Source organism: Cariama cristata, unplaced genomic scaffold (assembly GCF_000690535.1).
Source record: "Cariama cristata isolate BGI_N322 unplaced genomic scaffold, ASM69053v1 scaffold2873, whole genome shotgun sequence".
In the NCBI taxonomy this organism is placed as follows: domain Eukaryota; kingdom Metazoa; phylum Chordata; class Aves; order Cariamiformes; family Cariamidae; genus Cariama; species Cariama cristata.
In genome coordinates, this window is record NW_009608745.1 from 872 (window position 1) to 28129 (window position 27258).

The 27258-nt window shown below is 40.1% G+C and overlaps 1 protein-coding gene across 1 annotated transcript in view; it reads left to right on the forward strand.

Moving 5' to 3' along the window:
• Window positions 1–2262: 2262 nt before the first annotated feature.
• Window positions 2263–27258, forward strand: part of LOC104159353 (E3 ubiquitin-protein ligase Midline-1) — a gene marked incomplete at its 5' end in the record, with an annotated part of 26155 nt that continues 1159 nt past the window's right edge. Inside the window, 5 exons of the mRNA XM_009697239.1 lie at window positions 2263–2411; window positions 6145–6272; window positions 14897–15040; window positions 23655–23816; window positions 26007–26214. Coding sequence (XP_009695541.1) covers window positions 2263–2411; window positions 6145–6272; window positions 14897–15040; window positions 23655–23816; window positions 26007–26214 — 791 coding nt within the window. The remainder of the gene's footprint in view (window positions 2412–6144; window positions 6273–14896; window positions 15041–23654; window positions 23817–26006; window positions 26215–27258) is intronic.

Here is a 27258-nt window from a genome sequence, read left to right on the forward strand (position 1 = left end):
TTGTGTGACAGAACCTGAATTTCCTCACGCTGTTAACAAAATATAATTCCCTTCAAAATGGAAAAGATGGCCTCCTGCATTATTGTTTCAACTCTGTTTCTCTGTGCAGTGAGAGCAGCTGTGCTTCCAGTGAAGTAGAAAACTTTCCATTCATTTGGATTTGAGCTATATACATGAGTTGCTTTTAAAAAATCTATTTCTTGTGAAGATGTATTCTAATGTGCATTACAGCATGGAAGATTTATAACACAATTGACTCAAAATTTATTTGAATATAGCTGATATCAGAATCTATCCCCATTCTTTGTTCTACTTTGTTCAACCCAAAGCGATACGAATGGAGGTCCAGTAAAGATCTGGAATGCTTTGCCCCAAATGTTGTATATGTTGAAAGATTTCAGCGGTTCAAGAGACCCATATGAAAAGCCACAGGAAATTCTGCCCGATGTACGTACTTTTAAGAGACGCTGTCGCTAAGAGTCTTTCTGGAAGGCAGGGCATGGCAGATTTGTCTATAGGACTATAATTATGGCTACAGAGCTGGAAACAATCAGGTATAAAGTTCAATGGCTGCAAGGCTGCAGATTCAGACACACGAGTCTGACAATCTGATGCAGCTCCATCCTTAGTCTCATCTATCACCTGAAACCTATAAAATCCCACAGAGCATATAACAGGAAAAAAAAAAACCAAACAACAAAAAAAACTCGCCTAAATATCAAATAGATAAGATAATTTAAGTGCAGGCGTCATTCAGGCCGTTGAGGGGCTGGGTGTGGAGTGGGTGAGGTGAGACTCTTCCTTTTAAAGTTTATCATCGGTTGTCTTCGTGAAGAAGATATAAGAAATAATCAAGCAAACAAAAAACCTAGTTCATATGTAGACCTCACAAATCATGACATGCCTTCTGATTGCTAAAAGCTCATAAGGTAACATTTATTTCAGTAATTGTTTGTTTTGTTAATTAATAGGTAAAAAAAGAGATGAGCCACTTAGTACTGCACCTTTCCCTGGTTAGGCTGGTATAGACCAAGTTGTAATCTCTGTAAATGCACAATTAGAGAAGACATTGTGGCATTAGTTCATCCTAGAAGCTGATCAGATCATTAGCATTATCAAAATTTCTATGCTTTCCCATCATTTTTCTCCCTTTATTGTTTCTATCTTTCGAAGAAATACCAATGTTACAAGACACTAATCATTTGGCCAGTATTTTCTTTTTGAAATTTTTCCCCAAATATTTCTTTTCCTACTGGTTTCTATTGTTGGGTAGGTGCACTAATATACCCTTATCTCTGCTTAGGATGCAATTATGTCTGAAATTCAACTCAGCAACTTCATAGCTTGTACCCTAATTGCTGAGATCAGGAAAATTATGCTGATTATAAATTTGGATATTTCTGCTAATCCACTTGATTGTTAGTTTCCTCGTTTTGCATGTAACTGGGTCTTAATGCCTTCCTAAACTCCAGAATTATTTCATTTCCTTCCTATTTCTTACTCCTGTTCAAACCATGATCCTGATGTGATAACAATGGGAAGGACTTCCAGACCTTTCAGGAACTGTAAGTTTTGGTAGCCAACATTGTCTTTAAATGGAGGATTGACTGTGCCTCTCCCTAACCTTTCAGCTAATGATTACAGTCACATCCACTGTTTGCAGTAATAATAATCAGCTCTCTAGCACTACTGTGCTTTTGTCCAGTTAAAAATACCCAACAAGAAAACACCCTATTTGACTGAAAGCACCTAATGAAAAGGGCAGGCTTGTATTGTTAGTAGAATTGAACAGCCGCCTTCTGTCAAGTTGTATTTTCAGATTATTTTTTTATGAAACTCACCTCAGTAATAGGAAAAAAGTAGTTAATCTATACGCTGCCTTTAACGCAGATCTCATCGCTTCAGGGAAACTGTTATCTAAATAGCCTTTAGTTATCATGTAAGCAGAAAGTGCCAGGAAATGATGTTTCTTCTATTGGAAAACAGGCCAGCTGTGCTTGTTTTGGCTCTCCCCTGTTGTTTTCCATGTGGAAAATATTGAGGCAGAAAGGCGGTGCCTGTCCTCTTATTAAAAATGTTACATGGCTAGATGGAGCTTATCGTCAAACTAGTGTGAAAGAAGCCCTTGTCAGTGAAGCCATTCATCTTAACTCCTCCTTTCCATTCTGTGGTTCTGTGATTCTGGCTTTGCCTTGGAAATGCAAATGCAATCATGTTTTGTGACCTTAGAGATGTGACTGCTTTCTTATGTTTCCACTCAAGGTGGTGAGGTTGAGAAAACTGGCTCAGCAGATTGCAAACTGCAAACAGTGCATTGAGCGCTCAACATCCCTCATCTCTCAGGCTGAACAGTCGCTGAAGGAGAACGATCATGCTCGCTTCCTGCAAACTGCTAAGAATATCACTGAAAGGTAAAGAAGAAGCTCTTCTTGCAAAACCTCAGCTTAAGCCAAATGGGTTGTCATAGTTGCCGTATTGACTTGTCCCACCACAGAGGTGGCCAAAGGGAGGGGGTAAATTAACACATTCCCCCAAAACACTGCTTTGTACTGTACCAGAGTGACATGGACCTTACTTATTGCTAAACCAAAACATCCCTTTGAAAAGAGGAGCAGTTGAAAAAGCATGTGAAATAAGAGTTAGAACAGTAATGGCATGCACAAATGAAGGAGGTAGCATAGATGCCAAGCAGATATCTGGTGCTAAACACACTAAAAAAACAGGTTTCTGGAGGCTGAAATTCCTACTCCATGAAAAATTCTCAGATTAAGAAAGAAATTGGGCAGTGAGTACATTCCTTGGAAGAAATTTGGAATGATCTTAACAGATGCATATTCTTTATAAAATAGCAAGCAGCAAGGTAATGAAATGTGTAACTTTGGGAACCTGCAACATGCATCTCTGAGGTAGCCCATTTGAAGAGTTGGAGATTTAACATCTTGGGTGTCTGGAAGTTATGGCAGCTGCTGTGTTGGATCCTGGGATGCACGGAATTTCTACTGCTTCTAGGGTCCTAGCTCCTTTTCAGAGTGGCAGATATATCAAGGACCCAAAGACAAGGGAGCAAGCCTTTCCACAAAACTGTGCTGTCAGAAAATTTGATCTGGTTTTCAGTGCAACACCGTGAATGCTGGAACATTCCTCCTGAATTTCAGCAGTATTTTGTGATGAAAAAATGTTCTGTTGGAATTATCAGCTTTTAGCTGTCAGTCAGAGAAACAAACAAACAAAAGGAGATTGTATCTGGACAATGAAGAAGAAAACTATTAAAAAGTATTCTCATTTATTCAGCTATTTTTTTTTTATCTCTGGTTTCACATTATACCTACACATTGTCCAGCCAGTTTTTACCTAATCCAAAGCATGAAATTCACTGCTCTTATTATTTATTTTTTTAAAGTCTATCACTTACTGTGGAAGGCGGAATGCAGATTCTTTGAATATCAGGCTTCACCAAAGGTATTTAATCAATTTATAAATAAGCAAGCAACACTGACTTGCTCATTATGCGTTCAGAGAATTGAAAATCCGTTGAGAAAGGCAAGGAAAGGCAAAGGAAGGGAAGGCTAGGCAAGGCAATGGATTACATTTGATCTGCCAGACTCAGACCCTGGTTTGTATTCTGTCACCAAGCCACATTGTGGCATTTCTTTTTCCCAGCTGAAGTTGATGGTAAAACTGCACATGAGTGTGAGGAGCAAAAAGCTGAAGGTGAGGGTCTGACCTTTTTTCAGTATTTGGTGGAACAAGCAGTAGGGCAGAAATCTGTGGAGACACAAAGCTTTTTAACTGACTACCAGAGAATATTCAGAGAAGCTCCATTTTCATCTTGTAAACGTGAACAGTTGCATCATAAATACAGTCACAGGAGAGGCACTTGGAGAGCAGAAATGAGACCAGCTGACATATGTGCCCAATCAAATCTAATTCTTGGGTATCACAGATTGCTGTCTGTAATGAGATGGCTGTGAACACCCTGAAAATCAGAGAATCATTTCAAGCAGTGAATAAAACTGAGGGGAAAAAAACACCAAGTGCTTGCAGACAAATTGCAAGTGGAAAAAGAGACTAAATCTGATTAATAAATTATTCCCCACAAGTAACTCTCTTAGTTCTCATGTGGTGAGCAATATTTTGTTTGCTTCTAGACTGCTCGTGTAACAGTCTTACCAGAGCCCTGAGCTCCAGCAGCTAAAACAATCTCCTGAAATTATGCTCATTGCAATTCTTCATGCTCATATTTCAAAGTAATTGCAATATAATATTCTCTGTTGTAAGCGCAACAGGTAACTATGTATAGCAAAGACATTACACACTACAATGATTTATGTTGTGCAGTATTTACAGTGGGTGAAATGCATTTATCCTAGAAAACCCCTTCCCAACCAAGTACAGTGTCAGATAGAGCAGGCAGAAGTACAAGAGGAAATTCAATCCTCTGGCCCTAATATGTTGGCACAGTGGCTGAAACTGTGAACTGTTGAGCTCACCGAAAACTGACTTTAAACACTTACTCACAGTGCACCCTGTGCATAGCCCCAAACAAGACTCGAAAAGGGCCTAGTGATATGGGCTCCTTCACAATAAATATGTGCTTTATGGAGGTATGCAAAGAAGCTCTTAAGCTTCGATACCTACTTGCTGGTTTATTAGCAAGGCTTTTGTTAATGTTGTAGAGGTGTGTATCACCCCGAGTTTGCCCTAACACAGGCCCTACAAGAAATGCATGTCTTTTTTTCCTACTAGATGTAAAAACACCATAGTGCAGCTGCAGATGAACTACTGGGGGGTGGGAGGGATAGGCATGAAAAAAAAAGAAGTGAAAGAGCTCAGGGAATTTTTCCCTCTAAGTACCTGGGGCAAAAGGCACTTCAATTATCCTCTCTACAAAACCAAACCAAACCAAACCAAACCTCTGTACTAGGATCTACTTTAAACTAAGTTCTACAACTACAGTTGCAAGAGAAACAGTGCTGAAAACTGTATAACAAGAATTATTGACTAGGAAACCTCCTCAGCTCAGTTTTTGACAACTGTGCTGAAGACAATGAGATGTGCAGCTCTGTTTTTTACTTTCCTAACTGTATTTTCCTAAAATACTGCAGAAGAAATATATGAAAACATAGTTGTTAGTAAGCATTTGGCCTGGAGAGATTTGAGTCCTGACTACAGAGACATACGCTAATTTGAGAAACTGTTAATTGAAGCAATCAAAATATTTTGATCTGACATGTCATGAATGACAGATAACTGACATACATTGTGTGCATGGTTGTGTGTTTATCTCCAAACTGAAACAAGTAACAAATTCCTGTTGTGTAACAGGAGGTTTAATAATCTTTTTGCTTAAACGGACCAAATTTTCTGTAAACATATCCAGTACCTAGGTCTCCAGTAACATGTATTTTGAGATACCAGGCTGAAGGATCTGAAAAATCCATCCTGATGACAGTTTTTTTGTGAAAGCTGATCTCTTTGTATTAGTACAGCTGGACAGACAAAAAGTGGATGTAGCTCCTGAAGTGAGGTAGGCAAAGAAACTTTTCAGTTTGGGAGGAAATGTTAAGTATGCACACATGCTTTGCAGGAAAAGCCTTTCAAAATAAACTGTGCTGACATCTATTTGTTTTATCTCCCCCCCTCCGTGCTTTCTGAAGTTAACAGCAGTGTGCTGTGCTGAAGAGCTGAGGAGTTGTGGGGATCTGCACCAAGCCCTTGGGACAGCAGTGCCAAGGAATGCCTGGAGCAAGAAACTGCTTGGGAAAACAAGGATTGGGAGAGATGTAGCGTCTGTTAGGATTGCTTAAAACATGGATAAATACGGTGCTATTGCTACTTTGGTTCAATGGGTGACTAGAAAGAACAATTCAAAGTAAATTGTTGCTTTAACCAATATTTGGTTAAAAACATATCTGACACTGCATGTTAGGCAAAAGCTAAGTAATAAAAGATTTTTACTGGAGACTTTACTCGCAAAAACAAAAGTGGCAGGAGAAGCTCCTAACTTAACCATATAGATAAAATAAATGTAAAAGTTTTTGTCAAGCTTTTTGAGAAGTGATAACAATCATCATGATCAGGTCCTATCTTGATGTGAAAGTTATTGTGTCTTGCGTGCTAAAAGACTTTTTCTTTTCATTATAGGGTTTCCATGGCAACTGCATCCTCCCAGGTTCTAATTCCTGAAATTAATCTCAACGATACTTTCGATACTTTCGCACTTGATTTTACCAGGGAGAAGAAATTGTTGGAATGCCTTGATTACCTTACAGGTAAGATTTTTCTCAAGATGCTACTATTATATGTTCCTCATAAAACACTAGTGATAGGATTTTCCTCATTCCTTTCTGTGGTCAGTTAACTTTGGCTGACTGCCAGGTGCCCACCAAGCCACTCTCTCGCTCCACCTCCTCAGCACGACAAGGGGAGAAAATAAGATGAAAAGCTCGTAGGTTGAGATAAGGACAGGGAGATCACTCAGCAATTACTGCTACAGGCAAAACAGACTCAACTTGGGGAAGATTAATGTAATTTATTGCCAATTAATTGTAAGAGTAGGATACTGAGAAATAAAAACAAAACTAAAACCACTTTCCCCCACCCCATCCTTCTTCTCGGGCTCAACTTCACTCCCAACTCTTCTGCTTCCTCCCACCAAGTGACACAGGGGGACAGGGAATGGAGTTTGCAGTCAGTTCATTACATGTTGTCTCTGCTGCTCCTTACTTCTCATGCTCTTCCTCTGCTCCAGCATGGGCTTCCTCTCGCAGATGCAGTTCTTCACAAACTTCTCCAGCATGGGTCCTTCCCAGGGGCTGCAGTTTTTCATGAACTGCTCCAGCTTGGATCCTTTCCATGGAGTACAGTCCTTCAGGAATGGACTGCTCCATTGTGGTTCCCCCATCGGCCATAGTTCCTGCCTGAAAACTTGCTCCTGCACAGGCTCCTCTCCATGGGCTGCAACTTCCTTCAGGGCATATCCCCCTGCTCCGTCATAGGGTCCTCCTCAGGCTGCAGGGGGGGATCTGCTCCAGCGTGGGCCTCCGTGGGCTGCCGGGGGACAGCCGGCCTCACCGTGGGCTGCACCAGGGGCTGGGGGGAATCTCTGCTCCGGGCCTGCAGCACCTCCTCCTCCTGCTGCACTCACCTGGGGGCTGCGGGGCTGCTCGCACCACAGATTCGCACTCCTCTCTCTCCCAGCTGCTGTGCAGCCTTTTTTACCCTTTCTTAACTACGTTATCACAGAGGCACTACCAGCATCAGAGACGAGCTCAGCTTCGGGTAGCAGTGGGTCTGTCTTAGAACGAGGCTGTGTCTGACATGGGGTCAGCTCGTGGTCTTTTCTCACAGAAGTTGCCCCTGCAACCCAACCGTTACCAAAACCTCACCACCTAAACCCAATACACTCTCCCTCTTAATCCTTAAATATATTAGCCCCAGTAGCCCCGGAATGCCCGAGGAAGCATTAGGTGCTAGGGAGCACAACTGGGATGTGTTTCCTACCTTCTCTCCTTGCATTCCTCCCCACCAGGGTGTGGGCAAATGGCAGCGAGAAATGGTTAAAAGCCACTGCAGCAGAATGAAATGAAGGAACAGCTGGAGCTCAGCCTGGAACGGCCAGAGGACGGAGAGCAGGGACCAAACCCCATTTTCTAGGGGATGGATGCCTCACGTGTTACCCTCTCCCTTGGGGCTGCCTCCTCGCTGTGGTAGACTGCAGCCTGGCAGATTTCCCATGAACAACCAGAAGCTGTTCAAGCAATCAACATCCAGGGCTCAGCAATGAAAGATGTTTTCTCATGCCGGTGACACTGTGTATTTCCCCCATCACATCGCTGAGTCTGGGACTAGAGAGCACGCAGTCTGCTCTGCACTGGGGTGTGGGATGGGTTCTCTGCAGAGCAGAGCCCCAGCTCACTTAACTGAGAGTTTTGGCCTGAAGAAGCCCGCAGGATTAGACCCTTACTGAAGGCCTGAGTAATGTGCTATCTCAGACTATATAATGACTCACAAAGAGAAACAAATTACTGTAATTTAGGGTGTTTTGATTTCCATGCCAGAATTAGAACAATTCATTCCAGTTCAATTGAAAACAGAAGAGACACTGGGTAGGTTTTCATTTTGCAGGGTTTTTAAGCATCTGCTGTTAACAGCAAGAATTTACAATGAAAGGCACAAAGCACTGTTAGAAACCCACTTGAAAACACTTCCTGGGCCCATTCTCTTATCCCAGTTTGCAGGAGATAGACCCGTGTTATTTCAGAAGAATGTGAGAGCGCGGAGTCTCTCATTGCCAACCACTGGATCTTTTCCATGCAGAGGGCTGGCTTCTGGCTTTTCTTCAGGAAAGGCTGAGAGAGTTGGGGTGGTTCAGCCTGCAGAAGAGAAAGCTCCTAGGAGACCTTATGGTGGCCTTTCAGTACTTAAAGAGGGCTTGTAAGAAAGATGAGGTTAAACTTTTTAGCAGGGCATGTAGTGATAGGACAAGGGGTAATGATTTGAAACTAAAAGAGGGTAGATTGAGACTAGATATAAGGAGGAAATTTTTTTATGATGAAGGTCGTGCAACACTGGAACGGGTTGCGCAAAGGGGTGGTCGATGCCCCATCCCTGGAAACATTCAAGGTCAGGCTGGATGGGGCTCTGAGCAACCTGATTGAGTTGGAGATGTCCCTGCTCATTGCAGGGGGGCTGGACTAGAGTACATTTAAAGGTCCCTTCCAACCCAAACTGTTCTATGATTCTATGGTTCTATGAATAAGTGAACAGATCAATACTGGGAAGAGCAAGGTTGTCTGCATGCGCAGGGCAGCACCACCCTTGCCTTACAGAGCCGTGGGGTTCTTGCCATATCTGAAAGAGAGATTTTATCTGCAAGAAATTTCTGTATCACTATGCGACTAGTGAATACAATGAGTTTAACACATACTCAAGTAAATAATACACAACAACAATGTGGTGAGAGTAATTTGAATTTTTTATACAGTACCAGTGAAATGCTATGGTTTCTGCCTCTCCCCAAAGTCTGCTGGAATTTTGCTACCATGTTGCGTATTCACCTCAAAATTATAAAAAATCCAAGGAAATTAAAAGGATTAAGAAAAAGCCAGACTCACTTGCCCTAACCTAGGGATCTACCTGTGACATAATCAGCCTCAGCTTCCTTTATAGTTGAAGAAAAGGAATAACCACCTCATTTTAAGGCATGTGTATCAGGTCAGTTGACTCCATTCTGGAGGTGCCTGTTTCTCCCAGTTGGCTCCAAACAGAGGCTAGAGAGACTCATTCAAATACATCGTGTTTTAGATCTTTAAAGTTATACAAGGTCAATTCTATCTAGCAATCTGTTGCCGCACCACCAGGTGTTCTCCCCTTTGTACATCATGTGTCACTATTGCTAGCCTAATTGCTGTACACTGCAGAAAATGAAGGCTGTATCTGTACCAAAATAAGGGATGGTCTTGCTACAAAGATCCTTTCTGTGGTCCATCGTGCTGGCTGTGTCATTTACACAGCTCCTTCTCTGCCTTCTTCCTACCTCATCCACAGTCTTGAAAAATTGCTCACAATGCAGTCTAAGGGAACTTGAAATGTATCAAGCACTTTAGCTGGCTTTTCCTAATCTACCATTTTTATCCTTGCCCTTGATGCCCAGTGAAGAACAGTTTTAGCTGGCTCTGTCTTTGTACTATTTTTCTTCACATTAATAAATAGCATATGGCTGCAATTGCAAAATCCAAAACACGTGTCCAAATTATCTGAGCATTAAATACAACCTATGCAGACACTTAAAATACGTTTATGTAAATATATGTGTATATGTAATGTATATGTATAGTCCCAAGAGTCAAATGCACTTGATTATTCTCTACTGTTGTTCAGAAACTCTATAGGAAGATTTATTTTATTTTATCCCGTTCAGATTGGTGCATGGAATCTTCATAGATCTTAAACTGAAAACTATGTGACAGAGTGAAATGGGCTTTACTTTTATCATGTTTCACAGTTAAGTAAAATGAAAACCATTTGTAAGTCCTAGTGGTGCACCTATGTTGTGAATTAAGTGAAGAAGCCTATCTTGTATCTATCATCTGTACTGCTTCTGAACAAAATTTCAAAGCCTAAATTCCAGCTTCATTCTCTCTGCTCTCAGTTGCCTTTGAAGCAATTGACCCTGGTTGTCTTCTGGAGATTTTCTTCTCCTTTGGTTCTTCCCAGAGTACTATTCGTCAGATCTTCTTCATGCTCCGTCTCCCCAACCCCAGTTTTCTATGTGGCACATTGAAGTTTGCATCTTTCTTTCTTCCTAGGTGATTTCATTCCCAAATATAAATTTAACTAGTTTGTGCTTATCATTTATGCAGCTGTCTGTCCAAAGCTTCTGCTATCCAAATGAAAATCTCTGATATCTCTCTGAAAGTTGCCAGCCAGACATTGAGATGTCAAGCTCAGTATATTAAAACAATACCTTTAATCTTCCTCTGACTGTTCTATTCTCTGTGTATATAGCCTTGATGTCTTTTGAAAGCTTTCTCATCTTGCCAGTTGCTCAAGCTCTTCATCTGGAACTCATCTTTTTCTAAACGTGTATCTAGCTAGATCCAGGCAATGCAATGACTTGCAAATTCTCTGCACAATATTACTGACATAAGGACTTTTTTTATCCACTGTGAATCAGAAATACCTGTTCTGTGTCTTAATACTTTGAAATCAATTGCAGGAACATCTATTCTTTGACCGTGCAATTTGCCCTGCTTCAGAAATCCCATCTGAAACAATGATAAATTTTCTTCATCCGTCACTTTAGCTATGACTGCACAAAGAAATATGTAATGCCTAGCATATTCCAGCAGTTTTTTCACAGGAAAAACAACTTCATTCAGGAAACTGTTTACAACCTGTTTTCCTCTTAACTCTTTCAGTATTAAAAGATCAAAACCCACCTCCAGCCAGCTCAGTCTCGTGCTTTGGCTGCAATCTCTTAGCATTCTGTGGGTTTTGAATAGTTCTGGTCTACCCAAAGACTATCTCTAGATGGTTGTGTGACTGAGCTCTTGATGCCAGCTCACGCATGACATGTTACTAATACATCAAATTTGTATCCACATCTGATGTAACTGTGCCTTTCAGATTCCTCCATGCTGATTCAGTCCAGTGTCATGATACATCATGGAGCCAGTAATGAACAGCTGAGAGAGGTTCAGAGCAGCTTCCTCAACTCCCTCATGTTGATACCAGCAATATGAATTTCTAGCACCGTTAAGTCAATGAGATGGCTTAGATCTTCTTTTTTTACTTGGTATCAAAATCAGTAAGGAACCCTTATAAAGTCCATCACCCCATGACAGCAGGGAGGTGGAGACAGAGCAAACAAAAGACAATTGAGGTGGTTTTAGTCAATCTCTGTGACATTGTGCTGAGAGGATTTAGATACAGTCTCAGTTAGTCACCCAGGAGCCACTGCATTCATGCTGGGATTCACCAACGAGAGGTGGCAGTTCCCCTAAACTGCCTCACAGGTGTGTGAACCATGTGAGTGCTATCAGTCTGCTTCAGAGCAAAAGCCATCCAGATGACATTGAAAGGAAGGTGAGTTAGACTAACCTGGTTGAAAAGGAGTAGGTATGCTCACGAGGTCAGTCACTTCTGGGAGCAAATTTAAGAAGCTGTTTTTCTAACATTAGTTACTCTCTTTCAGGCACTTCAGATGTGGTTCCTGACTTTTTAAGTGTGTCTGCCCAGTTTTGAGTCGAAGTCATACAAATGAACTGAAACAGCCTTCAGCAATGATTTTCTCTCTTGTCAGAGAGTGTTGATCCATGAATGCAGGTGGACGAGACTCAGAGTAACTGAAGCAGTTACCACTCCCAGATACTTACCTTGGTCCTCTATGGAGATTGCCACTCCATGACCAACGAGAGCTACAGCTGTTAGGAAGCAATTCCTTAAACCACTGCAGCTTTCATTGTGCCTTGCTAAGTCTGCTGGCACCGATTCCAGGTTCCCTCACTGCTCAAGGCTTTAAATTTGACGTTTTCAAGAGCTGCTTCACATTTTCTCCAGCTGTCCCTGACACTGGGTAGCAGTTTGTAGACAGGAGGCAGCCAATAACTTAGAGTATTAACAGCATCAGTTGTCAAACTTCAGTCCTGTTTGGTTGTGAGTCAGTGCCTGTCCTCACTGTCCTGTCCTCACCCTGAAGTGGACTGGAAAGGCTCACGGGCAGTCACTGCTTCTCCACCGGGAAACGGGACCGAAGGGTGGATATGAGGCTTTATGTCTTCTACTGCTGTGGTGGAAGTATGCTGGGCTTCCCCTTCCCGAGCAGTGGTGGAGCACACCCGAGTCAAGGCCACGTGGACGAAGTTGCTGGTGCAGCCTTGAGATGGCTCTGGAGTCTCTGTAGAACTTTCCCTGTGGCACCTGAGCTCTGTACTAGTAAATTTGATAAGCAAATCACACACTATCAAATGTAATAATGGAGATAACTGATTAAGGTTGATCTCTTTAATTGCATTATGGACTTACACTCTCCAAAGGAGTATGTGCTGTGGAAGGATGAATTTGGCAGACTTCTACATTATTTTGCACGTAGACTTCCCTGCCTGTCTGCAGGTGAAGCAAGTATATTTTGGTTTTTTCGGAGTGGTTTATGGAATGAGTATTACTGAAGAGCTGAGTTTCCTGCAGTGTAGTCTCAGGTGGGTGTGGGTTAATCACAAGAGCAAGAGAAAAGATGTCCTGCTTAGGTCAAATCTCTTTTTTTCTTATTACATGAAAGCCTGTAAATCTCCAGCCATAAGGCCAGCCAGGTGTGCATATGAAGAGAGAACTTAGGCTGTCATTTTCAAAGGAGTTGAAGACACTTAGGTGCTATTGAAATGCAGTTTACAGTTCATTAAACCTTCAGTAATTGTTGCTTTCCATAAATTAATATTTATTATCTGTGTTGTAGTAATGACAAGTACATTTCTCAAGTAAAAGGTTTTGCTCTGTTAGGTGCAGCAGATGACAGAAGATGACTTTAGTTGAATACTAGCACACAAAAAAAATTTGATCCACTTGTATATTTGTAATCAATATTTTTCTCAAATTTTTTTTTGCCTTTGAAGGACAGGCAAAATATGAAAAATGAAGCCTCAGCTAGGGAAAAAAACCAAAAAGTTCCAGTGATTGTTCTGCTGGATACGTTTTTGAAATATAGCTGATAAGACCATTGCAGTACTGCGTAGCTCTCACAACAGTTAGTTGGCCTGGGTTAGTACACAACCTCTAAACTGCAGCACTAATCTTTCCAGAATATTGCGGGGGTTTTTCTCCTTCTTTTGTTTATATTCCCCTCCTGGATGACTGTTCTTATTTTAGTTCATTCCTCTCTCTCTTTATTAATACCCATCTGTCCCAAGGGTTCCTCTGCCGAATTAAGAAAAAAACAGACCTTGGTAAGCTTCCGTGCTACAATATTTAGAGCATCGCAAATCATGGTCATATCATGAAACACGCTTGAACGTTTCTTTATGCCTCTTGGTTGAAAGAGGCTGCTTGGAAATACATCTGCACTTTAATCCTTGGGAACAAACATCAGTAAACCAAGGACATGAACTATAAAAATTCTTAGTGGAAAGTAAAATAGATGTTTCATAAAAATAAGATGGTGCAAAAGTAAAGGTGGAATTCCTTCAAAGAGACTTTTTTTGAGGCCATTATTTGTGGCTAACGGAAGTTAAAGAGCTGACAGCAAAAATGCCATTCAGAGTTGCCTTCCTTTTCCTTTAATACAGGCATATTTTGGTTGTTTCAGCTGGAGTGCCCTGCTTCCTCACTCTGTGACAGCTGGGACGAACACTTTTTTTTTTTTTTTTTTTTTTTGCATGCTGGTGGCAGGTAGGGGAGATGATTAGGAATGAAGCTCCCACTGAGACAAGCATGCAGGCAGGCCCACCAGTCTTTCAAAGAAAGACTCATTTGTTTCTTATTTAGGTGTTTGGCTTTGTAAATGATGCAAACAAGGAAAATCTAGACCTAAGAAGTTTGCTTCAAGTTTAACTTCTTTAAATAGGTCTTTAAAACACACCTGTGCGTTAATATGGGAGAAGAATGTAGAGCTTGCTCCACAGAGATCTTGCTTGCTGATTAAAAAGAGAAGAAACAGAGGGAGAACTTTTTATTAAAGTGTTTGGATTGTTTTGTAGAATTATTTAATTAGCAATGACATTGAAGATTAGGTTGTAGTAGTCACACAGTTGTGATGTTATGATAAGAACTCTTTATGTAAGACTGAAAAAAAGTGAGTTGTATAGCCAACAGAAATTATATGCTCCTGTATTAGAAAGAGTAGCTAAGAAATAAATAAAAATGAACTTGGAGAGAAGAGAATATTGAGCATGAAAGCATGACTGTTTGGAGGCTTTGCCAAAATCATATTTTTTTAAATACCACCTATGGCAATCTTTGGTGAGACAGGCTAGTTAACACTGCTTTAAAGTCAACAGTGAAGAGTGTTGACTCTCCCTCTTGATACATCCATCAATGAAACTTTGATAATTTTGGTGTGATGGTCAGAACAATCCTAGAAAAAAGTAACATGTCAATTGTACCCATTTAATCACAATTTAATGTGACCATCACTTGTGCTAGGGCATCTGAAGCTAAAGCTACTTTAACACAAAATATTTTCAAAATCTAGAGTTCCTAGGTGGTTATGCTTATAGTAAGAATTCCTTTGCAACAATTTATTGATAATGAAAGTTACTACTGAAATTAGCAAAAAGTTGTTGAAAAGTCTGTTGGATGGTATAGCTACAAACTTATGCATCAGATGCATCCCTTAATCTCAGGTGAGAACGGAAATATTTTACTGATGGTGTCAGTAAGCCTCCTCTCTTGTATCTCACAGCTCCCAACCCACCCACCATTCGAGAAGAGCTCTGTACAGCTTCTTATGATACCATTACTGTCCACTGGACATCGGATGATGAGTTCAGTGTGGTCTCTTACGAGCTGCAGTACACCATCTTCACCGGACAAGCTAATGTTGTTAGTGAGTATAAACCTTCTCTTTTCTAGTTCTGTTTCCTTATGGTTTCTCTGTAAACCAAGTGTCTTTGAATATAAATGTACTCATCTGTTAAGAACAAAAGGAAACAGTATTTTCTAGGAAGAAAGATTTAAAGCCAAAACTTTAAATCCAAGCCAATAATGATTTCAAAAGGTTTTAAAATTCAGAATTAATTCCGTTAAAATTTCTTGTGTCTTTTCTGGGAGTGCCATGTAGTGGGAGCTTTGGAAGACTAAAACCAGGACATATTCCCAAAGGCACAGGTATTGCCCATGTTAGCAGGACTTGTCTCTTGCATCCTAGGTCCCTTGTTGCAGGTGTAGCAGGGACAAAGACCTCAGTTCCATTGTCTGGGCTAGTCAGGCACTTGGGACCCTGTGTTGAACTGGTCATTAGTTAGATCTGCAGCCCCATTGTCATTTACATAACCTTGACCACTGGAGCTTTGACAGAAGTACAGAATTAAGTTCTTTCCTCTGATTTTTACTGTCTTTAAGGCTGCAAAGCATACATCTCAGTTAGTATACTGAAGGCTAAGGCAGCAAACATCAGTGGAACCACAATTAATATGGTAACTTTGTTCGACTTATAATGGTGTTAATAATCATTGCTTTATATTTTGTATTGTAGCACGTTTTTTATTACGTACACTCTCTGTTTTGAATCTGTGACTTTCCTTAATGAACAAATTTACTGATTATTCCTTGGATTGTTTTGTTGTTAGATAACTATTCCTCTGAGAAAAAAATATCGTCTAATCTTTGGCCAGGAAGTCAACACTTCTGGGTTCAGTGCATAGTGATCACTGACTGTGAATTTGGAGAAGTCATTTAACTTCTTCCTGTTACCCGTATGTTTTAACAGGAATACCACTAGCTGACTCATACTTGCTTTATGAATCAAGGTTTCTGAAATGAACCAAATCAATCAAAAGGTGGAGTTTGTTCAGTCAACATGTATTGAAATTGGGAACTCATTGCCACAGAGGGTTTTTGTGTTTTTGAGTTCAAGACATGACTGGACAGATCATGCAAGAAAAATCCACTGAGAACAATGAAGTGCAGAGACTTCCTTCTGACTCTGGAAGTCCCAGGGCTGTAAGCCATTGAGGCCTGGGAGAGTGTGGTGAGAAATGATCACTGTGTGCTTTCCCTGTTCCTCAACACCTTCCTACGCTCTTGCTTTTGTCCACCGTCAGATACCCTGGCCACACACTGAGCAAGTTCTGACCCAGTGCACAAGTGCTTTTCTTCTTACAAAATCTGTTGAGATACTTTGATGAAAGTCAGTGCTGGGAGATGTTTACATGCGTTAGGTCAGTGGAAAATGGTATGGTCTATGCCAAGTTTCAGTACTGAGCCAGACTCTTGCACTGACTCCTCTCTTGCTGCGTGCACTTCATTTTCTCCATCACTAAACTGGAGTTAGTTTTCCAAGCCATCTGAAAGGATATCGGAGGATTCATGTGCTGGCATTTTAACACAATTTTTAAGTAGCGTACTGTGAATATGTTATGGTATTCAGGATTGACTGAAAAATAAGGTGGACTATTGAAAATTTGATGAGTGTTTTGTCAAAGCCTCCATTTAGTATTTCACTAAACAGCCTAATTTTGGACAACACACTGTACAATTTAAGACTGCTGGAAAGACCAAGTAAAATTCAACACATGTTCCTACATCTGAGCAAGGTGGATAAAAAAAGGTCTAATAGTAATTTGGAACAAAATTGGAGCAAGGTAGATAAGAAGGAAAAGCTTCCCTGATGAATCACTACTAAGCAGACAACACCTGATGATAACACAGTCCATTGCTTGTTTTCTGACCCATTTTTGTCTATGGCTTTATGCTAGAAGATTTATGCAAGTCAGTTAATGGCACTACATGTGAACACAGCAGCAGAAAGGTGTGCCATTTCCAAACTTTTGTGATGTGGGGTTTTACTCTTTGCTTACTAGTGAATAAATTACAAGGTATTTCATTTTTAGTCTTTATTGTAAGTTTCCCCTGTGGAGGTGAAAGCTTTGATCTGCAAAACATGTATCAATTAGTCTACTTCAGAGGAGCAATATGATAATTTTTTGGATATAGCATGAAGTGGTCAGTGTGCAGTTTGAACTTTCATGTTATCACTTTGCAAAAATGGTGTCATTAAAAGTTTGAAGAGAAAACAAACTAACCCTATAAGAAACTTTGCTCTGAAAACCTTAAATGACAGTAGAAAGAAATGAAAGAACTGGCCTCCTTTTTTTTTTTTTTTGAAAATGCAGCTAGCGCTCACACATATATCCTGGCTGTTAGTTTCAATTTACTTGAAAGCTATAACATTAGCCCAAATTAAATACATGCATATATAAGTATGTGGAAGGGTTTTCTAAATGTTGTAAAGTTTTTTTTTTAATCTGGCTATTTAATGTAGACTTGAACACCTCCAATGGAGATGTTCCTGCCAAATCTAACCGGCTACAGATCTGCCCAGGTTTCTAACACATTAGACTCTTATAAGTATATGTGGAAGGGTTTTCTAAATGTTGTCAAGTTTTTTTTTAATCTGGCTATTTAATGTAGACTTGAACACCTCCAATGGAGATGTTCCTGCCAAATCTAACCGGCTACAGATCTGCCCAGGTTTCTAACACATTAGACTCTCCCAGTTCATTCCAGCTTCCACTGGTACTGGAGATTTGCCCACTAACATCCTGATTTTACTCAGAGCACTGCTTAGATGTTTCTTTACTTTGTTGGATTATATTCTTTGTCCTGCAGAAGGGTCTAGTATCCCAACTTTTATAAATGACTTTCCAAGATTGTCTCTAGAGTATCGGACTGTACCTTCGTAGTGTGGTCGAACAGAGAGAGCTGTTTCCACTGTAAGGGGCATTAGCAGGTGCTGCGCTGCAGCCTTCATGTTTTGATGAACTGAACTTAGGTGGTAATTTTTTTTTTAAATCCTGTTTTAATGGAATAGATTTTGGATTAGCACAAATTTCTTTCTATTTATGCCATTTGCGTGCTGTTGCACATAGCTATTTTTTTAATTTACCCTTCTGCCATATCCCCAAAAGTTTCCATTGGTATTGTGTGTTGCCTGTAGCAGGTAACGTAAACAGGTTCATAGGTTGTCTTCAGTTCTGTGGTTTTTTAGCTATGAATTACTCAGGAGGGAGTAGCTAGAGTACAGCATTACACCAACAAGCTTTTTTTCCCCTGAGACAATAGGAATCACTTTGCATACATACCCACCTACCGTGCTAATGGAGGCTGTTATTTTGGAATCCGTTTCTTAAAACCACATGGCCAGACTGACTGCACTTTCCACTCCTCAAGTACATTTCCCCCACCAGAGGCATATATCATTCAGAGATTGCTAAGAATTCAGTAAGAAAAACAAGCAATGCTATGCTTTTTTAGTGTATTTTCTATCCAACATAATCAACTATATTCTTTTTTATTAACTGAAAAATTGGAGAGTTAACATTTGATGGAAAAGGTCCAAATAGAGTATTTCATTTTGAATCCTATTTCATACAGAAAAGATTATTTCCAAATGTGGTCAAACTGCTTGGCTATTAAATGCTTGGCAGCCCTCTTCTGTGCATAAGAGCAATACAGAACTTTAAATTAAGCAGGCTTTTACTAAAGCAGTTGTTCTCAGAGTTATACCATTCGCACATTTGCATTTCTGAGAGGCAGCTAATCACCTGCAATCTCAATATTGTAAAGGCTTTTAAAATGACTTTGTCACTAGCTAACTAACATGCATTATAATTTCATTATCCCATTTCAATAAATTTTGAAGTATTTATTGAATATGCATTTTTTAACATCATGGATTTGCTTTAGTGTGCTTCAGGAAGGTTAACATTTAAACACCCAGTTTTTTACTAGCTGTAATACAAGATATCTTCATGAAAAATACATCTCTTTCTTCAAGACAAAAAGCAGTCAATAATTCTCTCTTTCCTAGTAAATGGAATTTAGGTTACTTAGTTACATTGGCTAAATACTAAAAATCACTGTTTTAAGGATATAGCCTACTGTCAGAACCTTTTCAGTGTTACATGGTTACTCTTCCTATGAGATAGGATAAAATTTTCTTGAAGGATCTAAGACAGTTAAGAGCCCAAGCTTCCATGAAAAACAGTGAATTTATGATTCACCAATTAATTTTGAATATTCTAGCTTTTGTCTGTTTCTGGAAGTTTTAATTTATTAAAAACAGATTCCTTACAATCCTCAAATTGCTACTGAGGATTTTAGTGAGTGTCTTTTAATGGCACAAAAGCAAATTTGGAATAAAACCAAGAAGACTTCTGCCTCTTGGAAAGTATAAAAATGGTATATTTCCTAAAAAAAATGTGATGTGTTTTGCAGAAATCCCATATATATTATTTTCTTTCATGTAGGAATGCAGAGTGGGGGTGGAGAGCTATCTCTTACCTTCACCTGCTGCATTTGTTCTACCAATTTGAACTGGTAATAATTTATTTAAATAAAGCACTTTAAAATAATTAAAATAATCAAGAGATTAAATAACCTTCCCATGACTTTTGTGCTCCTCTTCCAGTTTTCAAGAAGATATATTTTATTAAAATCTACCAGTGTAAATTTTAGGAGGATTTACACCTTGGGATTTTTCCCATCTGTTTTTTAAAGTGCATCAACAGCCAACGCCAGGGAAATAGCTTTACAAATTATTACCTCCAGACTCTGAGAGACTTGGTTTGAGAACTCACACATCCTGTACGGACATCACTGTGCTCACTGCACCATTCCAGGATGTAATTTAAATTCTCTACATTTTTGTAGACTACAGTTTTAAAATACATTGTTTTACCACCTGCATAACCCTGTTAAAAGCCCTGGGTTTTTGAAACAAGAAACCTGAATGTACCCTGGATTAGGAGTGGGTGCAACAGGAGACCCTTAGCTCCTGCTGCTCTACCCGTGAGGAGAAGATGTGTGCGTTTCCACTCAACCTGCTGCCACTGGCAGGGGGCTGAGAAGGCAAACGCTGCCCCAGGATGCCCACGTTACCAGGCTGTTTGCTCATTTCCCTGAACTTTCTTAATCATCTTTCATATTCAGAGAAGAAAGGCTGTCCTGAGCAGGGCATAACTGGAGACAAATTCTTTCGATGCAGTGACAGAATATTCTTTCATACCTAAAAGCTTAACTTGGCTGCCTCTAGTTACTGTTCTCTATTTTAAAGAATTTTGGACTTGTAGTTTGATATCATCAAAACTTCATTCCCAAGATTTTTGAATCAAGGATCATTTTAGAGCCTGTTACCAAATCACTTATAGTCAGGAAGCACGTGGACACATCACCAAGCCCCTTGGTGCATAGGCAAGAGCCGAGCTTGTTGGGACAGCAAGGTTTGTCGAGCAAAGTAACTGAGTCAGTCACTGCACATTCAACATTGATTGTACACCAATAGTCTGGGATGCCTAAGACTGGGAGGACAAAAAGAGAAACCCAAGGTGTCTTGTGTCAGCAAAGAGGATAGAGCCTTCCCTTAGAACATGAATCAGGTCAAATGGACAGTTTCCAACTCTCTCTGTCAACTATGCAGAGAGTTTAGGGTAGGTCATATCCTAACTCAGGAACTCTGCTCTTTGTTCAAGGTCAGGTGGGATGAATATACACCTGTCTGTGAGTGTTTTGACATTAACCCTAGCAGCAGAAGCCAAGATGTAGCAATACCTGAAATTATTGTGGCTCTGCCTTCTATACACAGAAATCTAAATTAACAGTTAACTGCATTATTTAATAATGTAATAATTTACTCTGTGTGACTATTTACAGACTACTGAGTATTGGGCATGTATAAATCCACATACACAGAAGGACAGACTGGAGAGGAGAGTCATAGCAATGCAACTGTGCCTTTACAGTCCTTCATGTACCTATTTAGATCCAAGTTTTATACTTAAGGAGTGATTAGCCTCTGGAGGCTATCATAAAAAGTGTAATGCAAGCCTGAAAATGTGCCCTTTAGAGACCTATAGTGACTAATACAAATCTAGTTTTGAGATGATTTCGCAAAAATCTGGACATTTCTGTGTCTGTGTAAGGGTTTGTTTATATATGGCCTATATATGCTGTAGACCTTTGCTTTCAAAGTGTGGTTGTGGAAGGAGAAGACACTTCCAGGGCCACTGACCAGATCCATCCCAGTTACTGTCATACGTTATTTGATACCCCATCAGAGGCATCTGAGTTAAGGATTCCTTGGTCAACCTGGACTCCCTCTAAAACCAGTGCATCATTTTCATTTATTTTAACTTAACACTTATTTTGCTGTAGCACCTATGAGTCAGGTAAGTGATGGTCAAAAATGCAAAATCAGTGTGGTAGTTCAGCTACAGAACAAGTGTGCCTTTAATACCTGTGGCAAATTTTTATTGGGAAAAGATGAGGATTCCTCTGAGCAGTCAGTGAAATATTTTATGCCAGGAAACTGCTGCTTTTATTTCCCTTCTTCCTCTTAGGAAACCTATTCACACCCAGCCTAAAAAAAATAAATATCATTCAGTACGTATGGTTCAGTGAAACAAGACATGGACTGATGTTGCTATAAGCAGTTTACTACAAGTCCTAGGCACAACTGGGGCTTTCATGGGGTTGATTGATTGCTCTATATGATCTAGTTTTTCAATAGTCTTGAGAAAAACAGTGCTGCCAAATTGCTTTTCTTTGCTGCTTCCATCCACATGTAGGAAACTGTTTGAAACCCTTGTAGGTGATATTTAGGGAGGCCACATGTGGTCAGGATGCTCAGTGGTTGGAACATAAGGAACATAGTAGAATTCTTTTTTCCCACTTTACACCAGGAAACTGCAACAAAGAAATGTTCTCATTCTGGTAAATCATGGTCCAAGGGCCACAACCCAGAGGTGAGTTCAGCCACAGGCTTAAACTTCTAGACTTCAAATCAGGGTGGCACTTGTGGTAGAATGGTCACACCTGGAGAAGTGAAAGAAACTACTCACTGATTTCTGCCTCTCCTCAGAGTCCAGAAAAACAGGTTAGGCATTGCAGCTCTTCATTACATGACAAGGTGATATGAGTCCCACCTGAAACTGTGTCTCAGTTACCCATTTGCACAGCTGGATGAATAGCTGCCTGCCTCTCAAGGATGCTGTGTAATATAAGAGAACTTTGAGACAAAAGCTGCATAATTCTTAGATTGAAATTTGGGGTTTGAGTTCTCTTTCTAATGGATTTTTTGTTATGAAAAGCGCATCCCAAATTAGAAAGGAATCTCCGAGTATGGTTATGAATTGTCTATGAGTCTGTAAACTTGTATCGCAGGTCTTTTTCTTTCAAGCTTTGTGTCCAGTAGCCTTTTCAGTTTTACTTTACATAAAGGTTTTGTATTGCCTAATATGCAGAGCTGAAATTACCACTGAATTCTAGAAGATTCTCTTCACTAGTACTTACTGGTTTGCTGGTAAAACATGAGTTAATAGCTGAAAGCTGGTTTTTAATAACACAATAGCTTTCATAATATGTTCTATGCCCAGTAAAGGCAGAGACCAAGAAGTCTGTCAGGTTCCTAATCAAGTCAAGCATTTTTCTTTTAAGTTTTCCAGCCTTATATATGCACACACATGCATACACTTCCATCTTTTTCTAGCTGTATAACTATATAAAAGGTTGTGAATATATATATACTTCATGAATGTTAAATTTGTTATTTATGTAAACATTTATAATGAGAGAGCTATCAGACTCGGCATCCATTAGACCAGGAGCTGTTCAAAATGTACAGTAAGTAATATGGGTGATTGACTGCCATTGCAGTTATATCACAGTAGGAAAAGTTTATGTAGATTAATAAGTTCATCTTAATGGCGTATTTTCCTGCTTTGAAGATGATATTGCTCCTCCCTTATTTTACTTACTTCCTACATATTCTACTTTTGTGGTAAGCATCAAACTTACCCAAAAAAGTCTGTAACTGGAAAATTATTCATCTCTTCCCCAGCCGACATATGAGGACATAAATCAAGAAGTTGCATCCATTAAATTTACTGGCTTAGATTACATCCTGGCAAAGTCTGGAGTGTAATAGCCGAAGCTTGCTCTGAAGCCCATGCTCTACCCATGTTAGGCCTCCCATAATTTGCCTCAGGTCCTGAAGAATGCATACCTGGGGACTGTCAGCAAAGGTGCCTCTCCAGCCATCCTAGCTTTACTGCTTGCGTTAGTTTTCTGAAGCTTAAACTGAGTTCGTTAATCCAAACAGTAGATTGATGGGATCTCCATAATCCTCTAGTCCTTAAGCAATAAAGAATTCCTTGTGCTGGAATATGAAAAATCTCAGAGTGCTCATGCCTCCACTGAGTCATTTCTTAAATGCCATTTTTTATGCTTGACTTCACATAGCAAGAACTTAAAAGATACCTTGGCTGAGGGCTGATGAAATGAGTTAGTGGCATTAAGTAGCGACTCAGTGAATGTAACAACACTTTAAAAGGTACAGAAGCAAAATTCATACCGGTTGTTGGGTGCTTGAGAGTGCTCTAAATGTTCCTCTGTTACAGAGTGTGTAGTGTGTTATGACTGATGTGCTCTGTTTGAAATTGCAGGTTTATGCAACTCAGCCGACAGCTGGATGATTGTTCCCAATATCAAACAAAACCACTACACAGTGCACGGGTTACAGAGCGGCACTAAGTACATCTTCATTGTTAAGGCCATTAATCAGGCAGGCAGCAGAAGCAGCGAGCCCGGCAAGCTCAAGACAAACAGTGAGTAACATGAGATCCCGCACGCATGCATTCTTCTCCTTTCTTGCCTTCCTTTTTAGGTTTGATCTTTGGAAGATACAAGAGCACAGAGCAATTTAACTTGTTTAAAGTGCTTTCCACAATGAAAGCTACTTATTTAACTGGATTCAAGATTGCCATTCTTCAGTACTGCAGAAATTACTTTTTTTTTTTTTTTTTTTTTTTTGAGATGCATCTGTAGTTTGGTCACTGGAAATACCATTTAGGAACAGAACCATCACATGTGAAATGACTGAAAATACTCTTTTGTGGTTTTGTTTTAATCTCCTCTCTATTCTTTTTCCTCTACAAAGCAAAGACTTCTTATGTTTGCAATAAAACACTTTATTTTTATATAGTGTTCATAAGATAATTGGTAGTTTAATTTTATCCTCCAAAATGATCTCTTTCTTAGGACACTGGAAAACTTCCTAGCTCCGTCCCCCTCAGTTTTTTATGGAGTTCAACAAGGTGGTAGAGTAGTCAGAGATCCCATTTCAAAAAAACAATGGTTACACAAATTATTAGCAGATGTAGTATAGCAATTTTAAGACTGGTTTTCAGCCTTTTTCTTCTTGTGTCCCGGCCAGTCCCTCAGTCATGTAGTCATCATGGGCAGCTCTGAGTGCTGGAAAGGGAGCACTGGGATTTGTGCACCCTCTGAAACCTGCTTATTGTAGGGGAGGGTGCTTGAAGAGGGGCGACACTGAAAGTTGCAAGACGGAGGCTGCAGGAAATGGCATGTACACGTTTCTGATTTTCTCCGTTCTGCTATTAACCTGGCTTGCACTTCTGTGTAAAAGCTGCTCCTACAAACCCCACATCTGCTACCAAGAAACTGCATATTGTTAAACCTGGTAACCTACAAGCAAATGCATAACCAGAGAACCCATCTGGAAATGGCATTCTTTTATCCCTCTGTCTCTTTGTGACCCAATGTGGCACAAAAGCAATCTCTTGGGTGACTGTGAGAAATGAGGTGACCAGATACAATTCAGTACAGAGGAAGACATCCTTCAGATGCTGCTTCAGCAGCACAAAGGCTGCTGACCAGTTAGAGAGGCAGGCCGTAGGTAAAATGTGCCCCCAAATACTTTCCAATGGGTTTATTTTATACTTGGTCATAATACATAACTAAATACAAATTGCAAAAGTAGATAACTCTGAACAATTAGCATCTTATTTGAAGTACACGTCAGTACCTCACACAGACCTCATGAGAGCGATCATTTCTATTTTCTATGCATGTCATCAAATCTTCTGCTTACATTTTTTACCCCTTGATATGAAAGACAGTAAAAAGGGAAAAAGGGCTTTGCTGCACCACTTGTGGAGTCGTACTTTCCTAGTTGTCTCCTGGTGGAGGTAAATGATCGTTCTGCTTTTTGACACAATGAGCAAACCTGTCAGAATTGTGGCAGGCTTTATGTATCTACGGGGTTTGGTTTACCAAAAAGCTTCCTGTTATTGTCTACAAACCTTGTGCTACAGCTGAAGATACTTGCCAAGAGCAACAGCCTAAGTAATGTTTTTACACCATATTATTTGGACCAAGTTACAGTTCGCTTCCTTCTTTTTAATGCACAGTATCCAGCACCACATGGGCATCCTTCCAAAGCGATCCTCAATTGTTGACTGTGCTTGTTATAAATAAAGCTGAGAGTGAACAAACAAGGCTAGTGCTGCTTCTTATTTTCAAACTCATTTTGTGGGATTTGAAATCATACTTTTTTTAGTAATGATGAAGATGTTATTATGGAGCTTCATCCCCAGAGAATTAATAGAACACAATTTATTCTAAATCTAATACGCTGTGAAAAAAGCAACCCTCAGACCTTTATTAGCATGTATATTGGTTTCAATTACATGCAAGAATTAGAGTATTCAGGTTACCTCTAGGTCAGAGATAATGGGCATGATGATTATGCAGGGCTCTTTTCAGGGATTATTGACACGGGGAAGTTAGCGCACAATGAGATTGACAGTAAACTGACAATGCAAACCAGCTATTGCGGGGAGCAGAATAGGTTTGTCTATCTCAAGAACACTTCAGAGGAGGAGGTTAATATGGGTATGTAATCTTGTGAGCTTCTTCGAGGCTCGCTAATCCACTCTCCTTTTCAAAATCAAAGCCAAACCATTCTTCTGCCATCTTTGTCTCTGTGTCTCTAGGTCAGCCATTTAAACTGGACCCCAAATCTGCTCATAGAAAATTGAAAGTGTCTCATGATAACTTGACAGTGGAACGTGATGAAACATCCTCCAAAAAGAGTCACACACCAGAACGATTCACGAGCCAAGGGAGCTATGGAGTAGCTGGCAACGTGTTCATTGACAGCGGGCGGCATTACTGGGAAGTGGTTATAAGCGGGAGTACATGGTACGTATATAAAAATATATGTGAAAAGAATTACTAGTTCACACTGTGCAGGTCCTGGCACGGTTTCTCTGATAGAGACCAGAAGCAGAGGCATGGGGAACAGCACCAGAGCAGGACAAGCATATACTTTCACATAGTTTGTCAGGGTATTTTCCCAGTCTCCAGCACTTTTGAACTCTGGAACTAAATCTGCCAGACAGACCGTCTTTACATTTGGCGGCCTTCACAGGACTTTTACTCCATGGCTGGGGATGGTTGTGTTTTCATCTTGTTTGTACAGCAGAGCAAACTTTGTAAGTGTGATCATTTCTTTACTAAATGTGAAAGATCTTGGCGTCTTTCAGTAAGAAAAAAAATTAAATATGAGAACAATTTGATGATCCCGTTTCACAGGGGTGGAGGTCTGATTTGCTTCTGGGGAGTGGACGTGGAGCAGCAGAGCTGTAGGTCTGTGCCCCACGGTATGAAGCAAGGGGCAGGAAATGGAGAAGTACATTTCTCCACTCCTGAATGATCCTCTGTGTCATGCAGGGGTGGATTTCAGGGGCCCTTCAGTCAGTGGAAGAGATGTCATCCTTTGGGTCTCAAAGGCAACAATCATGATGGAGGTTAAGAGAGTGGAAAAATCAGTAAGGTGTTCAGGTATGCCCACTGTCTCAAACAAGAAAAATGCTGTTTGCATGTGCCAAGGCCAAGGAATAGAAATAGAGTAACTTATGGCATATTAATCTCTGTTGGTTGAAAGCCCAACAAATACTGCAGTGTCTCTAGAACGTGAGGAACTTTTACATTTCTGTTATATATGAGAAATCAGGTATTTGCCCTCAGTGTCCATTAATAAGAACATTTTCACAATCCTTTTACTCTGCACATCTTGCCATAAATTATGGTTTGCAGAACAAATGTCTTCACCTACAATTGCTTCACTTGGCCCAAAACCCAGTCTCAAAAATGCTCATTTGAATCTAAAAACCACACCAACATCTGGCAAAACATATTTGGGAATGGCAAAAATGGGGGGGGGGGGGATAGGTCTTTTTGTTG